The sequence below is a fragment of the Salmo trutta genome, chromosome 1 (genome assembly GCF_901001165.1).
Source record: "Salmo trutta chromosome 1, fSalTru1.1, whole genome shotgun sequence".
Classification (NCBI taxonomy): Eukaryota; Metazoa; Chordata; class Actinopteri; order Salmoniformes; family Salmonidae; genus Salmo; species Salmo trutta.
In genome coordinates, this window is record NC_042957.1 from 31,060,854 (window position 1) to 31,079,429 (window position 18,576).

Below are 18,576 nucleotides of genomic sequence, written 5' to 3' on the forward strand. Positions count from 1 at the left end.
TCTCCGCCACGGCACAGCCCAAGGGGGGGGCGCCAACCCAGACAGGAAGACCACGTCAGTGACTCAACCCACTCAAGTGACGCACCCCTCCCAGGGACGGCATGGAAGAACACCAGTAAGCCAGTGACTCAGCCCCCGTAACAGGGGTAGAGGCAGAGAATCCCAGTGGAAAGAGGGGAAACCGGCCATGCAGAGACAGCAAGGGCGGTTCGTTGCTCCAGCCTTTCCGTTCACCTTCACACTCCTGGGCCAGACTACACTTAATCATAGGACCTACTGAAGAGATGTGTCTTCAGTAAAGACTTAAAGGTTGAGACTGAGTCTGCGTCTCTCACATGGGTAGGCAGACTATTCCATAAAAATGGAGCTCTATAGGAGAAAGCCCTTTTAGTTTGTTTCTTTAACAAGAGGCCAATGAGGAAGTGCAAGGCAAATCTTGGCAACTGGCACTGTAGTGACCAGGCAGCTCTTTGTGTTTGTGAGATTGGATGGAATCAATTCACATTCTGTTCTTACACTTTCCCCTTGGGCCATGGCACTCACTACTCACTCTCTGAAATATGCTAGTGTGAACAGAAACTAAACTACCAGATGCCGAGGATTCCTTCTACCAAAGGCCCTGGTGCTACTGACAAGTTACTCTCCTTTCCAGTCAGAGCTGGGGTTTGTCTCTTTCCTGCATATTGCACTCATTTCTAAAAATAAAGTAGTATTTCTTATTTTTGGGCAAGGCTACCAAACAGCTGATTAACCACTGTAAAAGTACCCTGCATGCTTTCCTATGGCTGGGTTTATTTATAGAATCAGGCACGACATGCTCAATTTAAACACCAACACGGTGTCTTATTCCTTCGATTGTTTTTGCATAACAACACTGAACCTAATTTGGGCACTTAAGCCTCTTTTAACTGGTTTGGTTTCATGGGCCAACAAACCTGATCTGAAAATAACAATACACGTCTGATTGCTTCAATTGCTTCCTGGAAGCAGCTAGCAACACTGGATGCTGTGTGAATTGAATATTAGTCCCATAGATTTTTCTTGACTGATTGTAGGACATCACGATGCACTGGTAGTTCCCTCTTCAGTTCCGCTTCAATTTGACTGCAGGGAAACATAATGGCATGTGAACGGAGCACACTCTGCAGATAGAGGAATTTTGGCAGAGGACATTCACATTTCTCTGGGCTTAAGTCACCACTGGCCCCTCGAGCACGGTCATTATCAGACACAAGGTCCTATTGCATCTTTGGGGAAAAGAAAACTGCAGTCTGGGAAACATTCACTTCCAGTGGAGACTAGGGACCGTCATTCTTCCACTATGGGGTTGTTCCGTTCTGCAGCCTCCTCAGTGTGGCTGAGCTCCAGAGAAATCCATTACACTGGTGCGCTAGTAAACGCTCCTCTTTCCTCCTGAGTGATAAGGGGAAAGTACACATCATGGATGGCTAGACAGTGATGTTTTCACTCAACACTGTCATAGTTTGATAATGGATAGAGTGATTATCACTGAGCAGAATGTACTGAGAAATGAATGATTAAGCTTCAGTCATTCAATCATCCATCCACCATGGCGCGATGCCAAATGCTCAAATTCTCAACAAAGGCCTGATAATTTTCTTACTACAATCTGAAATAATTACATTCTCAAGTGTTCTCATCTTGTGTATGTCTCGCTGGCATTTATTCACTGTGGGTGGTCAGAAGATATGCTTGAAGTAGAGCTACAGGAAGTTTTTTCTGGATACGCTTGAGATCTTAAAAATATAAATGAAATATGGGAATGTAACGTTACTCTTACAGTTTTTCTAGCCTATCAACATTTGCATACATACATACACTCGGTGGCCAGATTATTAGGTACACCCATTTAGTACCGGATCAGACCCCCCTTTGCCTCTAGAACAGCCTGAATTCTTTGGGGACTAGAAACGTTACTCAATTGGTATCAAGGGAGCTAACGTGTGCCAGGAAAACATTCCCCACACCATTACACCACCGCCACAAGCCTGTACCATTGACACCAGGAAGGATGGGGCCTTGGACTCATGCTGCTTACGCCAAATCCTGACTCTGTCATCAGCATGACGGAACCGGGATTCGTTGGACCAGGCAATATTTTTCACCTCCTCAATTGTCCAGTGTTGGTGATCACGTGTCCACTGGAGCCGCTTCTTCTTGTTTTTAGCTGATAGGAGTGGAATCCAGTGTGGTCGTCTGCTGCAATAGCCCATCAGTGACAAGGACCGACGAGTTGTGCGTTCCGAGAGGCCATTCTGCACACCACTGTTGTATTGCGCCATTTGTTTGTGGCCCGCCTGTTCGCTTGCATGATTCTTGCCATTCTCCTTTAACCTCTCTCATCAACGAACTGTTTTCGCCCACAGGACTGCTGCTGACTGGATGTTTTTTGTTTGTAGCACCATTCTCGGTAAACCATAAAGACTGTCGTGCGTGAAAAAGCCCAGGAGGCTGGGCGTTTCTGAGATACAGGAACCGGCACCCCTGGCACCGTCGATCATACCACGCTCAAAATCACTTAGGTCACTCGTTTTGCCAATTCAAACATTCAATCAAACAGTAACTGAATAACTCAATGCCTGTCTGCCTGCTTTATATAGCAAGCCACAGCCACGTGAACTGTTTGTAGGAGATAACCATTTTCGTGACTACGGTTTGCAACTGCACATGGGGACAAATATCGTACTTTTTGGATAAATGTCCTCTGGTCTGATGAAACAAAAAATAGAACTGTTTGGCCATAATGACCATCGTTATGTTTGGAGGAAAAAGGGGGAGGCTTGCAAGCCGAAGAAAACCATCCCAACCGTGAAGCACGGGTGTGGCAGTATCATGTTGTGGGGTTGCTTTGCTGCAGGAGGGACTGGTGCACTTCACAAAATAGATGGCATCATGAGAGAGGAAAATTATGTGGATATATTGAAGCAACATCTCAAGACATCAGTCAGGAAGTTAAAGCTTGGTCGCAAATGGGTCTTCCAAATGGACAATGACCCCAAGCATACTTCCAAAGTTGTGGCAAAATGGCTTAAAGACACCAAAGTCAAGGTATTGGAGTGGCCATCACAAAGCCCTGACCTCAATCCTATAGAAAATTTGTGGGCAGAACTGAAAAAGCGTGTGCGAGCAAGGAGGCCTACAAACCCAACTCAGTTACACCAGCTCTGTCAGGAGGAATGAGCCAAAATTCACGCAACTTATTGTGGGAAGCTTGTGGAAGGCTACCCGCAACATTTGACCCAAGTTAAACAATTTTAAAGGCAATGCTACCAAATACAAATTAAGTGTATGTAAACTTCTGACCCACTGGGAATGTGATGAAAGAAATAAAAGGTGAAATAAATCATTCTCTCTACTATTATTCTGACATTTCACATTCTTAAAATAAAGTGGTGATCCTAACTGACCTAAAACAGGGCATTTTTACTAGGATTAAATGTCAGGAATTGTGAAAAACTGAGTTTAAATGTATTTGGCTAAGGTGTATGTAAACTTCCGACTTCAACTGTATGTGTTTTTCTGAGGCTTTGAAGAGGAAATGATACACATTGTCTGGCTTGTTTTAAAAAAAAAAAGAAAGCTCTGTGAATGTGAGCATTTCATGAGAATTCAAGACTTAAGTATTCATGCAAGTGTTTGCATAGGTCCATGGATTTATAATACATGATTTTTTGTCTCCCAGACACCTGCTAGGTGGGCACACACTTTGGCATGGAGTAAAAGAGGGAATCTAATCCCTCTGCCCTTTTTCTGATTGACCAGTAACACTCCTACAGAGGTAAAATAGCGATTCCACCAGTAGGAGGTAGAAACTGGATTAGAAAGCAACCAGAACGTATATTAGCCTACTTCTATCTTGTTTAGGTTTTTCCCCACCTCATTTTGGTCCAAAGGAGAGTTGTAGAGGCACAGCCTAGTCAAGCCAGAGGTGACTGAACACTCCCACTGTGTGTTTACGAACAACAGGCAAGGGGTTCAAATGGGTCTACGTAATTGACAAAGCAGCAACAATGTTTTTGGTGATTTATTGGTGATTTTTTTTGTTGTTGTTGGTTCGCTGAATGATTTAGTGTTGTTCATCAGAATAAGTATCAGTAAACGTGCTTAGTGGAAAGAAGAGCATCAGTCTCAGATATATTCAACTCTGTATTACCGAGAGTCACGACTGCAGCAGTAGCTGTCAAGTTCAAGGAATAGTTGAGGACACAGAGTATGAATAAGAGCTGCAGTCTGTCCTCACTCATTGTTGTGTCTGTGCGTTGTTCTTAGAAGGGAAATGAAACATTTTTGTTCTTTTTTTTTCTGGCAGTAAATGGATAGACGTCAGAGAATAGTACTCAGTAAAAGGCAAGGGCACCAAGAACTCACACATTGTTCCTCCACTATTCCCAGAGACCCATTTCCTCCTTCTGTTTTGTTGTTCACTGTTCTGTTCTTTGGAAAAGATCAGCAGTGGGGGAGATGTGCGAAATGGGCAGTGCCAACAAAGGGGGTGGCAGATTATGACCGCTCATGTATCACAATTGAGACACTCAGGTGTTCTAATTCCAACCTTGTTTTGAGGATTTAGATACAACAGAAAAACAAGGACTTACGTACATGGCCCACATCACTATTGTGTGCAGAGTTGTTTATCACCAGCTATTCATGTTTCGAGAGTTGGCTGTTGATAATTGGCTAGTTTATCACCACTAACACTTATAACCCATTGATGCTGTGTAACCGATGTCAAATGGCTAGTTAGTTAGCGGTGGTGCGCGCTAATAGCGTTTCAATCAGTGACGTCACTCGCTCTGAGACCTGAAGTGGTTGTTCCACTGCGATGGGTAACGATGCTTCGTGGGTGTCAGTTGTTGATGTGTGCAAGGGTCCCTGGTACGAGCCCAGGTTGGGGCGAAGAGAAGGACGGAACCTACACTGTTACAGCTGCATCTATTCCCTAAACTCAAATCAATATTTTCTATCAAGTCTGTCTTATCCCAGCACTCTTTAAACCGTACTTTTAAAACAAAGTGCCAGTACAAATGTGCATAACGCAGTCAAGTGTACAGTACTGTATCATGCCTCACCAGACACCTCAGTGTTGTCAGCTGAGAGCTGAGGAGCTCTTAAGTCAAAGAGGCCACTCATGTCTCCTCTTACTCTCTAGTACAAGACTCTCATTCTCTGTGTCTACCACATTTTCCATACGTCTACGTTTTTCCTAAATCCTCATTCATATAAGCCCTGCCCTATGTAAGCTAATATTTTCCCCTGGCTCATACCTAATCCTATACAAGGCAGAGGTTTCCAAGGATAGCGCTGTATGTACCCCACCCATTTCCTCATAGAAGTGCCTGTGACGTTCTGACTTCTACACAGATGGATGGCTCCACTGCTGGTATCAAACATTTGCAGTTCTCTGGTCTTTTCACATTAACACGTCTCATCAAATGTAATATTGATGGGGGCCCCTCTGCTAGCGGATAAATGAGTCCCGTAATATATTATTCAACAGCAAGCCTGTACTATCTGGAATGAGGAGATGCTGGCATTTGACCTCATCCAGTATTCATCCTCACACTGTACATCAGCATTCTCTGATCTTTTGCATGGTCTGTATTGTCTTCGGCATAACAATTATCGTTTTATTTCCTATTGCGTATGTCCGTAACAGGGACTCAGTCTCAATCAATGGTCCCGTTAATTTTTTCGGCACTGAGCAAATTTCAGGTCTGCTGAGCGCACACTTGAACCTTGTGGAAATTCTGTGCAACTTCCAGTGCGCGTTTACTGTGAACACTGAGGCTGTACCCACTTTAAGTTACAGTTTTAACAGTGGCCAAGTAGGCTACTGTGGCTATTTGATCATAATGTAGACCTACCAGAGTGGCCTACCATCAAAAACAATGGAGAAAATGCATCCCATAACATTTTAACATGGAAGTAGCTGTTATATCATTCAGCCTACAGTAGCAGCTAATGTGTGGTGTTCAATGTAGGTCTACATTCCATGAGACTTTTGAAAAAATGCAGGGCTTGACATGAACCTGTTTATCCTCTTGTCCTTCAGAAAAGGAGGTGACTGAACATGTTGTTGTGCTGTTTGATGCAAGAAACCACTTTACAAAATAAAATGCATTATTATTCCCATACCATTATTGCAGAGAATCAGACAAATTATGCTATCTTCTGCCTTTAACACTGCCCCTTTAAGACAAAAAAAAAGCTCTTTACCTGACTAGCTTTTGAAAGATGTCAAGAAATGCACACATTTTGTGCTCTTGTAGGAAGCAATCACTCCCCTATTGCTGACTTCAAATGATCTATAACTGGTCTAGTAACTCACTAACTAGCAAAGGATATGAACAAAATATACACACGTGGCTACATGCAGCTCTTGCTTTGATCTCAAAACAAGAGAATCTACTCATGACCACAGCACTCCAATTCAAGTAAATGGCACAGATCCATATTTGGCAATGGTCTATTTGCATTTAGGCCTACTGCAGCTCAGATTGGTTATGCCTCATCGGTCTGTGTAGAGTACAGGCTGAGTCGTGCACAGTAGAATCCTACTCAGATGCGTTCTGCCTACAACAAAATGTCTTGCATAGTTCCTTTTGTTTTGGTATGTTGCATTGAAAGTGGCTAATATTGTGTTGATTTGATCACAGTTGCCACAGTAAAGGGAAACCTTGATAGTGTTAACTAACAGGGAAAATCTCGTGCTTCTCTCCGTGGGCTCTGATTTTTCTTCTGTGCCTGTGCTGCAGTCCTGGGGGAGCTGTGTGGCAGTCTCTGGGCTACTGCGTGCCCGCGCATGCACGCAGTTTAGAGGGAACTGTTGTCTCAGTGATGGCTTATTAAGGGGATGTCGTGAGAATAAGTGCTCACTTAAAAGGTCAACCTCTGTGAAGGCACATATCATTGTATATATATATATATATATATATATATATATATATATATATATATATATATATATATATATATATATATATATATATATATATTAATTTTTTTACCCCATTTTTGTGATATCTAATTGGTAGTTACAGACTTGTCCTATCGCTGCAACTCCCGGACGGACTCGGGAGAGGCAAAGTTCGAGAGCCATGCATCCTCCTAAACACAACCCTGCCAAGCCGCACTGCTTCTTGACACAGTGCTCGCTTAACCCGGAAGCCAGCCGCACTAATGTGTTGGAGGAAACACCGTACAACTGGCGACCGTGTCAGTGTGCATGCGCTCGGCCCGCGACAGGAGTCGCTAGAGCGCGATGGGACAAGGACATCCCGGCCAGCCGGCCAAACCCTCCCCTAACCCGGACGACACTGTATGGGCGGTCGCGGCCGGCTGCGACACAGCCCGGGATTGAAACCCGGATAAGTAGTGGCACCGCTAGCACTGCGATGCAGTGCTTTACACCGCTGCGCCACACGGGAGGCGAGGGTCTACACACGTACATCACTTGTTCTTGGGCTGTAATGAAAGTGTGTGACCTGAACAGAGCCTTTAAGACCCAGTAAGAAGAAACGACTTCCTGGTGGCATTTACATGTCCTTGCTGAGTGGGAGGGACTGCGCTCTTGCCTGGGGGGACTGTCCCTATGAAAATGAACATTTCGCTAAAATAAGCCAGGCTGTCTCCACTGGGACCTTGTTTTTGCATAACAACACAGCAGCACACACACACTAGAATGTACATTAAAATAGATTGCTTGTTTGCTTTGATTATCCCTGTGGTGTTGGCTGTCTGTGTGGATGTTTGGTTCTCAATGAGTGAGAATAGCATTGGGTTTGTAGTGGACTGGAACCCAGGTATTACAGTGAAAGGGAGCTCCATTGGAAGGGATGAAAAGCTCTATACTAAGCTATATGTAATGTGTATGTTGACATGGAAGGGGAAACTTGGAAGCACATGAAAAGGTGGGGTGGGTCTGTTAAATGTTACCTCTCTGGAGAGCTCTGTCATTACAAAACACTGCATCACAGTTCTAGCCCAGTTTTGTTTGTGCAGTTATCAGTCAGTGGGAGCTACCAGAGGGACTTCTGGAAGAACCCCACCACAGGCTTACTACCAGACAATGTTATTTTGGCCTTTTCTTTTGGAAGATTTAGTGATGTCTCACAGTCTGGTCTAAAAAGGACCATTTGGGCAAATTAAATATTCTACTTCAGTCCAAAACAATTGTACAGGCCATTATTGTCCCATCAATCTGATTTCATATGAAACCTAAACAAACTGTGGTAAATGTGACGAAACTAGTACAAGATGTTGTAGGTTTAAAATATGTTATACTACAGGCAGTTGTCAGTGTTAAAGGCCCAGTGCAGTCAAATGTGATTTTCCTCTGTTTTTATATATATTTCCAAACTATGAGGTTGGAATTATACTGTGAAATTATGATAATGCCCTTTTAGTGTAAGAGTTGTTTGGAAAGACCGCCTGAAATTTCAGCCTGCTTTGGTGGGATGGATTTTTTGGCCTGCCTGGTGACATCACCAGGTGGTAAATTAGTTAATACACCAATAAGAAAGAGTTCCAAACCTCTCTGCCAATAACAGCTAGTTTTCAGTTTTCCCCTCTCCACTCAGACCACTCCTAGACAGTCCTAGCAAAATTCTTGCTTGAGAAATTGCTCTTTGCAAAGAAGCAATTTTTGTTTGACCATTTAATTGAAAACAATCACAGTAAGGTACTTAATTGTTACCCAGAAATTATTTGATATGGAGATAAAAACGACCACACTGGGCCTTTAAGACTACTAACAGGCCTACTCTGTCCCTCCCAGACATAGCTGTAGTGGAGATGACGGACGCTTTCCGCCAGCCCTCCCTGTTCTACCACCTAGGTGTGAGGGAGAGCTTCAGCATGGCCAACAACATCATCCTGTACTGTGACACCAACTCCGACTCGCTACAGTCTCTACAGGTAAGCTGTATGGGCATGTGCTCGCACACACACGCCTGTCATTTTCTCATCACTTCGTCCACAAATGAATCATTAATGTTCCCACAATGGATTTAATGTAACAAGGCTCATCAGGTTTAATGACAAAGGTATATGTAAAGGAGATGCTCCTTCATTAACATTGGACTTTTAAATGTATATGCAAGTTGTTTATTTAGAGGGAGTCATGTTTGAAAGGTGAGAGGTTGATTTTAGAACCTTTGAACTGCCAAACCGTTTTGTTGTTCTATCTTGCTCATTTTGCACAAATTGTATTTTTTATTCTCCGTGTACTTTTTAAGCCTTTAAGTGCACAAGGTCACAGTCTATATTTAGAATATGAGTGTGTGGGGAACATGTAATAACTGTCATTGCTGTTGTGTTGTTGTGACGGGTAAACACATCTGTGATTTGTTGGTGGGAGATACATTAACACCTAGGCAGGATATGGTGTGTTTCATAAGATATTAGGGCTATGTAAAAATAGCATTTGACTGAAGAAAAAAATCAACATACAGAATTTGGTTTAATATTGCACCCCTTTACCTCTGTTTCACCCTTTAGTCTTGTAAAAGAGAATGTTGTCGACATTGAAAGGACTCATATCCTGGCATTTAAAGGCCCAGTGTAGTCAAAAATGTGATTTTCCTGTGTTATATCTATACTGAACAAAAATATAAATGCAACATGTAAAGTGTTAGTCCCATGTTTCATGAGCTGAAATAAAAGATCCAAAAAGCATATTTCTCTCATATTTTGTGCACAAATTTGTTTACATCCCTGTTGGTGAGTATTTCTCCTTTGCCAAGATAATCCATCCATTTGACAGGCGTGGCATATTAAGATGCTGATTAAACAGCATGATCATTACACAGGTGCACTTTGTGCTGGGGACAATAAAAAAAACACTCTAAAATGTGCAGTTGTCACACAACACAATACCACAGATTTCTCATGTTTTGAGGGAGTGTGCAATTGGCATGCTGAGTGCAGAAACGTCCACCAGAGCTGTTGCAAGATAATTTAATGTTAATTTCTCTAACATAAGCCGCCTCCAATGTCGTTTTAGAGAATTTGGCAGTACATCCAACCAGCCTCACAACCGCGGTTTGCTAATGACAACATTGTGAACAGAGTGCCCCGTGGTGGCGGTGGTGTTATGGTATGGGCAGGCATAAGGTACGGACAATGAACACAATTGTATTTTAATGATGGCAATTTGAATGCACAGACAAACCGTGACAAGATCCTGAGGCCCATTGACGTGCCATTCATCCGGAGCCATCGACGCATGTTTCAGCATGATAATGCACGGCCCCATGTCGCAAGGATCTGTACACAATTCCTGGAAGCTGAAAATGTACCAGTTCTTCCATGGCCTGCATACTCACCAGACCCATGGAGCATGTTTGGGATGCTCTGGATCGACATGCACGACAGCATGTTCCAGTTACCAATATCCAACAACTTCGCACAGCCTTTGAAGAGGAGTGGGACAACATTCCACAGGCCACAATCAACAGCCTGATCAACTCTATGAGAAGGAGATGTGTTGCGCTGCATGAGGCAAATGGTGGTCACACCAGATACGGACTGTTTTTTTTATCCATGCCCCTACATTTTTTTAAAGGTATCTGTGACCAACAGATGCATATCTGTATTCCCAGTCATGTGAAATCCATAGATTAGGGCCTAATGAATTGATTTCAATTGACTGATTCTCTAATATGAACTGTAACTCAGTAAAAATTTTGAAATTGTTGTATGTTGCATTTATAATTTTTGTTCAGTGTATATATTTCCACACGAGGTTGGAATAATACTGTGAAATTGTGAAAATTATGATAATGCCCTTTAAGTGTAAGAGCTGTTAATTTTGCTAAAACCTCTCTGCCAATAACAGATAGTTTTCCGTTTTTCCCCTCCCCACTCAGACCACTCGCAGACAGTCCTAGCTAAATTCTTGCTTAAAAAATTGCTCTTTGCTAAGAAGCAATTTTGTTACTTTTGACCATTTGAATTGAAAAAAATCACAGTGAGGTGCATAGTAGTTTCCCAGAGATGATTTGATATTGATATTTTTTTTAAATGGCTGCGATGGACCTTTAACCTTTTGGCCCTGAGTCTGTCAGGCGATGAATGCACAGTCGAGTTAACATTAGCCTAAATTGGTTTGAAAAGTGAGAGGGCCTTGCAGTCATACGGGAATCCCCTATCAATGACCACCAACAACAACAATACAGGTATGCAAATGAGAGAATGAGGGGGAGGGGAGATTATGGTTTCCCATGCATATATATGCAGAAACCAAGATACCCCACACACTCTTGTGACCTGCTCTGCTCTGACACTGTCATTGACATAAAAAAAGCATTGCAATCTTTTGAAATTGTCGTAAATTCCTCAAATAATAAGTAATATTTTACAAAGTGTACCCGAACATAAATATTATGCCTGTAATCTTGATAAACTATATCCTCCATCTCAACCCACCTACACTCTGCAGTAAAAAAAACGTGACTTTCTGTAGTGGTTTTAACATATCACTATCAGCCTGCAGTCTTCAAACTGTACCAGCTCCCTTATTGAGGGTTAAGAGTAACAATGGCTGCTGTGTTAACCGTTATAGATTGTTTAGAATAAAGAGACTCCATTGTGTACAAGTGCTAAGGCTCAACCTCTTTTTAAAGTGCCTTTTGCCATGTTTAATATCTCCATGGTTGTTTGCTGGCCCAGCCTACACAATACGCCACTGCAAAATGAAATGTTAGTGCTGATGTATACGCATTTCTACTGGTTTTGTTTGCAAGTGCAGGAGTCCATTTATAGCTTGACTTAAGGATCGCTCTAGTGAACTGTGACCAATGTAATGTTTGTGATTTTCACCTACTATCCACAATGCAGTATTGACGTTTCTCTTTTTCTCTTGCAGGAGATCGTTTGCCAGAAGAACACTGTAAGTGCACAAACTAAACACTGTGTCTCTATTTCAAAGTTGTTAATGGCGCACCTCTCTTGTCTCTTCTTTCTTTCACATTTCCTGTGTAAAGGTAAATGGAGTAAGCTGATTTTTACTCGTGCCAACATTCAACAGCGCAGCCGTCGCTGCTACCATCAAACACTTTTCATTACCCAGTTCAATATCCCTCTAGTTTGGCTTTGTGCATTCTGCTGTGTGTACAGTAAACCAAAGCATTTCCCCTTACTCAGAGAGTTTTCCAGAATAGCTGTACTTGGTTGACAGGCAGCCTTATCACCAGGGTGACTGGGGTGCTTTGGAAAGCAGAGAGAAAACGAGAGAGTGAGTTGACTCTCATTTCCGATTTCCTGCCTCCCTGCCGTCTGCAACACAGTGTCTGCCACTCCTTCTGCCTAGTGATAGCCAGGTCAGACAAGGAGGCACCACACTGTCTGTTTCTCTGTGTCTGTCTGTCTGTCTGGCTTTCTTATACAGAATAATACGATATGGTGACATAGATGCACTGTGGCATGAGGGGGAAAAAACTGTGAGGTTGAGGCAAGGGCATGGACAGGGGACCTCCTCAGCAGCTATGGGCCGCCTGCCGGGCTGGTGCTGGCTAATGGGAGCGACAGGGTTGCCCTCCTCAAGCTTAGCTGGCGTAATTGACTTTACGGAGGGGAATAAGGTGGCTTGGTGCTCCAGGAAGCAGGTTGATGGCTGATTGGTGTGTTGCGACAGAGCCTGCATTACAGTGAGTCCACTACCGCCATCCGTGACTGACTGTCTTTCTCTAGTTGTATCTACACACCACGCCCCTTCTCTCTGCTCTGAGAGAACAAACACACCACGCCCCAGAAGGATATGACACATTAGTGGCACTCTGACCAAGGGGTTATATCACATGGTACACCACTAATCAGAACAAATTCCTGGATTGTTTTATGGCTGCAGCCACCCGGGCGGTCAGACAGGTATTAGGGCTAACGATTAATGTTAAGTCATTACTCACACACACTACTTATTCCCGTCTACCCCTCCCCCTTTATGAATAGGTTAATCCTATACGGCCTGACTGATATTTAACTCCTTAATTACCGTAACGTGCTAACACCCCGGCTAAGTCCCAAATGGCACCGTGTGTATTCCCTCTATAGTGCACTACTTTTTGTCCAGAACCCATATGTAGTGCACTATGTAGAAAACAGGGTGTGATTTTGGGACACACTCCCAGTTTTCGGTCCCTTTCTGCTCCTTAAGATTGTTGTTTTGGGGACCTGCGTGCCACCTACTATTACCTAATACAGTCACAAACAAGAATCTAACGAGACTCAGAGACAGGTGCTGCTGGGGTTGCCGGGGCGAAGGATGGCCCCTGGCGACTAAAACATTTATTATGATGTGTTGTCGTCATGTGATCCGCCGGGCCATGACTCACACAGTGTGTGTGGCTCAGTATAGGACAGGAAGGATGTCGTAATCTGTGGATGCACCTAGCCGTGACAAGCCGCCACAGGTTATTTTGGAAAGTTATGGCATGACTAGTGATGTGATAAAAAAAAACATATGATTGCAGAAGAGGAAGAGGTTTTACTGTGGACCGTCCCAATTTCTACATGCAGAACTTAACCCTCTGTTCACTTCCTTTTGTTACAAGCGTGAGTAGCAAGCATCCCAGGTGTGTTCTTGAAGATCGAAGTGATACAGAGAGATTCAAATATCCACTGACCGTGCAGACTCGGGATGCATCTGGGCAGCACAACAGATGTGGATCAGCAAAATCCCTTTTCTTTTTTACCTCTAGCCTACATGTTCAAGAAAAATGTAGTCAGGATCCATCAACTTAAGCATTTCTAGTGCTGAGTGTTGAGTATACTGTGAATAACAGACTACAATGACAGACATCAATGATAGATTTATTGGTACTCTCTACACCACATGCAAATACAGCTGGACAAGAGTAGTAAGACAGACCTGGTTTGAATTGGATTTCCATGAGCAACATGAATGGGAGTTTTAAGGGCAGCTCTGCCCTGAGGGCAGTGTGAGCAGTTTAGTCAAGCAGATCCTAATGTCACTGTAATTACTGGTGTGGATCTGTCCCCCAGGCCACCGGCTCTTCAGACAGACTCATTATGTCCAATTCTCCATGGGTACAACATCACCATTGTCCCCGCAGATCAGGGTGGTAAATTACTAGCACAAAAAAAAGGCCCATACTACTGTCCTCCCATTGTACAGTCAGGTCCAGAATTAATGGCACCCTTGATAAAGATTAGCAAAAGTACTGAGTTTTATTGTGTGCTACATGTTTTAATACTAATACAATTTCTCAGAGAAAGCGATTTTGATTAACAAGTAAACATTTATTTTCTCAAAAAGAAAACAATTATTGGCACCCCTGTTTTCAATACCTTTCAATTCCTCCACTTGCGAGGATAACGGCACTGAGACTTTTTCTCGAATGTTTTATGACATTGAAGAACACATTGGTAGGGATCTTAGACCATTCCTTCATACATAATCTTTCCAGGTCCTTGATATCCTTCATCTGCGCTCATGGACAGTAGATTTTGTGTCAAATTAACCATTTCCTTGTGGATGTTGATGTGTGGTTGGGGTTATTGTCTTGCTGGAAGATCCACTTGCGGCCAACTTTCAGGCTCCTAGCAGAGGAAAGCAGGTATTTGGCTAAAATGTCCTGGTACTGGGTAAAGTTGATGATGCCATTGACCTTAACAAGGGCCCCAGGACCAGTGGAAGCCAAATAGCCCCATAACATCAATGATCCACAGCCATATTTTACAATAGGTATGGGGTTCTTTTATGCTTCTGAATTCGTCTTTCGATGCCAAACCCACCACAGGTGTACGGTCCAAAGAGCTCTGTTTTCACATCATCCTACAAATGTAAACGCCTGGAGTTTGCTAAATATCATTGGTACTTGGATTGGAAAGATTCTTTATGGAGTAACGGTCTAAGATCTCTCCAAATGTGTTCTCCAATTTTCTAAAACATTTTACGAATTGACTCAGTGCCGTTATCCTCTCACGGGGAGGTATTTAAAGGTATTGAAAACAGGGTTGCCAATAATTTTGCCCCCTATCGTTTTGAGAAAATAAATATTACTTGTTACTTTATCGGAGTTATTGTATTAGTATAAAATAATATAATTTCCTATTTTTTTGTATATAATATAGCTCACTAGTTCTATTATTTATTTCGTAGTATTGTTTTGCTCATCTTTATCAAGGTTGCCAATCATTCTGGACCTGCGCATGCAGTCATCAGGGCATGTAACGGGATGCTCTATTGCTGTTCTCAATTTCTCCAGTCAATTTCTCCAGTCTCCACTTTACCGAGCAAACTAAACCAAGTATTTGTGATATTTAGCTACTTCACCCATGTCTGACATTAACACATCAAACCACGTCTACATGCACAACAACCCATAATGTTGTTTCTGCTTTTTCCCCCAGACATGCTCAGCCAACTACAGCTTCATCCCATACATGGTGACGCCCCACAACAAGGTGTACTGCTGCGAGAGCAGCCTGATGAAGGGCCTGACGGAGTTGATGCAGCCCAGCTTCGAGATGCTGCTGGGGCCCATCTGCATGCCCCTGCTGGACCGCTTCGTCCAGCTGCTCAAGGTGCCACAAGCCAACTCCTGGTGAGTAGCAGAGAAGTGTTTTGGGTTAGGTGCTGGGCCAGCTAGCCCATAGGTCCAACACCTGGTGAATAGTATAGGTTTGGGGTAGATAGTGGCTTGGGAGTTTGTCGGTTAGACACTGGGCCTAAGACCAGCCCAGAGGTCCACATTCAGCCTGACAGGATTTGTAGAAGTCACATGTTTCTTCTCTCACCAAGCTGTAGTGAAACAGGTGTCATCTCACTAGGGAGGTAGGTGTGGTACTGTAGTTGGGAATGAGTTGTGAACACGCGTGACAAGGTGATTATTACAGAGCTGTTATTGCCAGCAGAGGTGTATTACATTGACCTAGCGTGTACTGGTTTTTGTGTAGCCTTGTGTAATTTTCTGTGGTTGATTATGCAATATGGATGGCTAGCTGATGAAGTGCGATAGCCCTTTTCGTCGGATATTGCACTTCTTGAGAATTCCTCAGAAGACATTGTATTATACAACTCACTCGATTTATATTTGTTTTTAAATAGCTTTCTCCCCCCCCCCCTTAAAAGATTTAGATGCACTATTGTAAAGTGGTTGTTCCACTGGATATCATAAGGTGAATGCACCAATTTGGATAAGAGCGTCTGCTAAATGACTTAAATGTAAATGTATTGGCTTGCATAGCAATCTCAGTTTTAATGTTAGCTTTACTTAGGTATGTCCTAATGTTTTAGGGTTTTCTCTCTGCCAATATTCAGCATCACTGCCTCTCTTCCAGGAATAATGAGTCATGCTTTAGAGAGCTGAGAGAATTTGCACTTTGGATGAATGTTTTGTCTCCTGGAAATGTGCTGCTCCAACAGTGCAGTGAAGAAGACATTGAAGAGGCTCTTTTCCCTATACCTATTTCCCCAGAAAATCCTACCAAGACATAGCAATGGGTTCTTTGCAGAAAATGTTGATGTCATGTTGATTTCTAGTGTGAAATAACATATTTATGAGTCTCTCTGTTTCCCCCTTGTAGCCAATACTTCAGAGAAACCATTCTCAACGAGCTCCGGAAAGCGCGCGAGTTGTTCACGGGGTCGGAGCTGGCCTCAGAACTCAGCCGTATTCAACAACGATTGGACAACGTAGAGTGCCTTTCAGCTGACATCGTCATCAACTTGCTTCTGTCCTACAGGGACATCCAGGTACATGTTACCCTCTTTTACGCTTGTCGGATGCTGTTGGCACAGTCACTTTGGGCAGACTGCAATGCCTCAGTGGTCAGCATAAATGTGTTAGGGCCTCCCTTGGCTACTAGGCATTTCAGAAGGACTACCTGCCTGTGGAATGCTGCAGGCTAAGATTTTTGTCATCTTTCTGTGGCTAATCATAAAGCTACTGCACTCCAGTCCGTTCTCTCTGCATTGCAATGCCATTCACCCTACAGGCTCCCATCCCTCCAGCCATAGCAGCCACCAGCCACATGAATAAATGATACAAACGACCAGAGCTACGAGGAGAAAGTGAATTATTGAACATGTTTTGGACAAATATATACTGGACAAGAAATGGTGGAAGAGAGGACATTTTAATTATTGAACTACTTGAATAAGCTAATAGTGTCCTTCCCAAGTGCAGTGAATTGACTTTGTAAGGGAACACGAACATAGACATTTTAGGTTTCATGTTAACGATAGCAACCAAGATGGCTGAGTAGGTACATTATCTTTAGTCCAACAATCTGTTTTTCTATGTTTGTATGTAATATAGGATTATGAATCTATAGTGAAGTTGGTGGAGACCTTGGAGAAGCTTCCTACATTCGACCCTGTGGCCAATCCCCATGTCAAGTTCCACTATGCCTTTGCACTGAATCGGTAAGACCCCGAGTATGTCACACCTGGTTTGTCTACACACGCACACACACACACACCCTCACACACAGATGCACACAGAGACGCATGCATGTGCTAAACATGTGTCTCTGTGCTCTGGGTCGGAACATCACAGACATTCAGCTTGGAAAGTATTTTACTGCTTGCTCTTTAACATGCTGCCTCTCTTGTAAACGGTCACTGGTTCTCCTGCATGCTACAACGCAACACTGGTGTCTAGAAAGTTAGGATAGCATTTTGCTGCAAAAAGTACCCAAATGTCATACTTGAGTAAAAGTAAAGACAACTCAAGTAAAAGTGAAAGTCACCCAGTAAAATACTACTTGATAGAAGTCTAAAAGTATTTGGTTTTACACATAATTAAGTATCAGAAGTAAATTGAATTGCTAAAATATACTTAAGTCTCAAAAATAAAAGTATAAATAATTTCACATTCCTTATATTAAGCAAACCAGACGGACCATGTTCTTTTTTGACTTTTTTTTTTACAGCCCCAACACTGTTTAGTGAGTCTGCCAGATCAGAGGTAGTAGGGATGACCAGGGATGTTCTCTTGATAAGCATTCAACATGTAACTTGTACTTTTGGGTGTCAGGAAAATGTATGGAGTTAAAAGTACATTATTTTCCTTAGGAATGTAGTGAAGTAAAAGTTGTCCAAAATATAAATACCCCAAAAAACGACTTAAGTAGTACTTTAAAGTATTTTTACTTAAGTACTTTACACCGCTGCATTTTATACCCTCAAAGAAACACATTAAGAAACCTGTTGCACATGCTTTGCATAACTGAATGGCTCAAAAATGAAGATGGTTGCCATGAGTCTGTGTGCTGGTTTAGACAGCAGCCTCTTTGTTCACAATTTCCCCAACTGGAGGTGATTCATGACTCAGCAGTTTAGTGCACCATTGCAAAAACTTGCCATTATCCTGCAATAATGAAGCATGAATGATGAGAACTAAACATGTCTGAAAAGCAGCATTTTCTGTTGAGTCATTGCGTTACAGGGAAGTGCTAAGGTTGAAGCCTTTCCTGTTGCACAATCCCTCCCCCCCCCTCCATTTTTGCCTATTGCATGACTGGAGTGGGCTAGGCTGACTCACTGCTTAGCTTCACCCCCCCCCCCCCCTCCAGTTGCCCTTCAGCGGC

General features: G+C 42.9%; 1 protein-coding gene across 1 annotated transcript in view; it reads left to right on the forward strand.

Annotated features, from left to right (window-relative positions):
- Positions 1–18,576, forward strand: part of LOC115193987 (mitogen-activated protein kinase kinase kinase 5) — a 59,268-nt gene that overhangs the window by 7,023 nt on the left and 33,669 nt on the right. Inside the window, exons 2-6 of the mRNA XM_029753192.1 lie at positions 8,798–8,937; positions 11,888–11,911; positions 15,394–15,587; positions 16,570–16,738; positions 17,304–17,410. Of these exons, the coding sequence (XP_029609052.1) occupies positions 8,798–8,937; positions 11,888–11,911; positions 15,394–15,587; positions 16,570–16,738; positions 17,304–17,410 (634 nt within the window). The remainder of the gene's footprint in view (positions 1–8,797; positions 8,938–11,887; positions 11,912–15,393; positions 15,588–16,569; positions 16,739–17,303; positions 17,411–18,576) is intronic.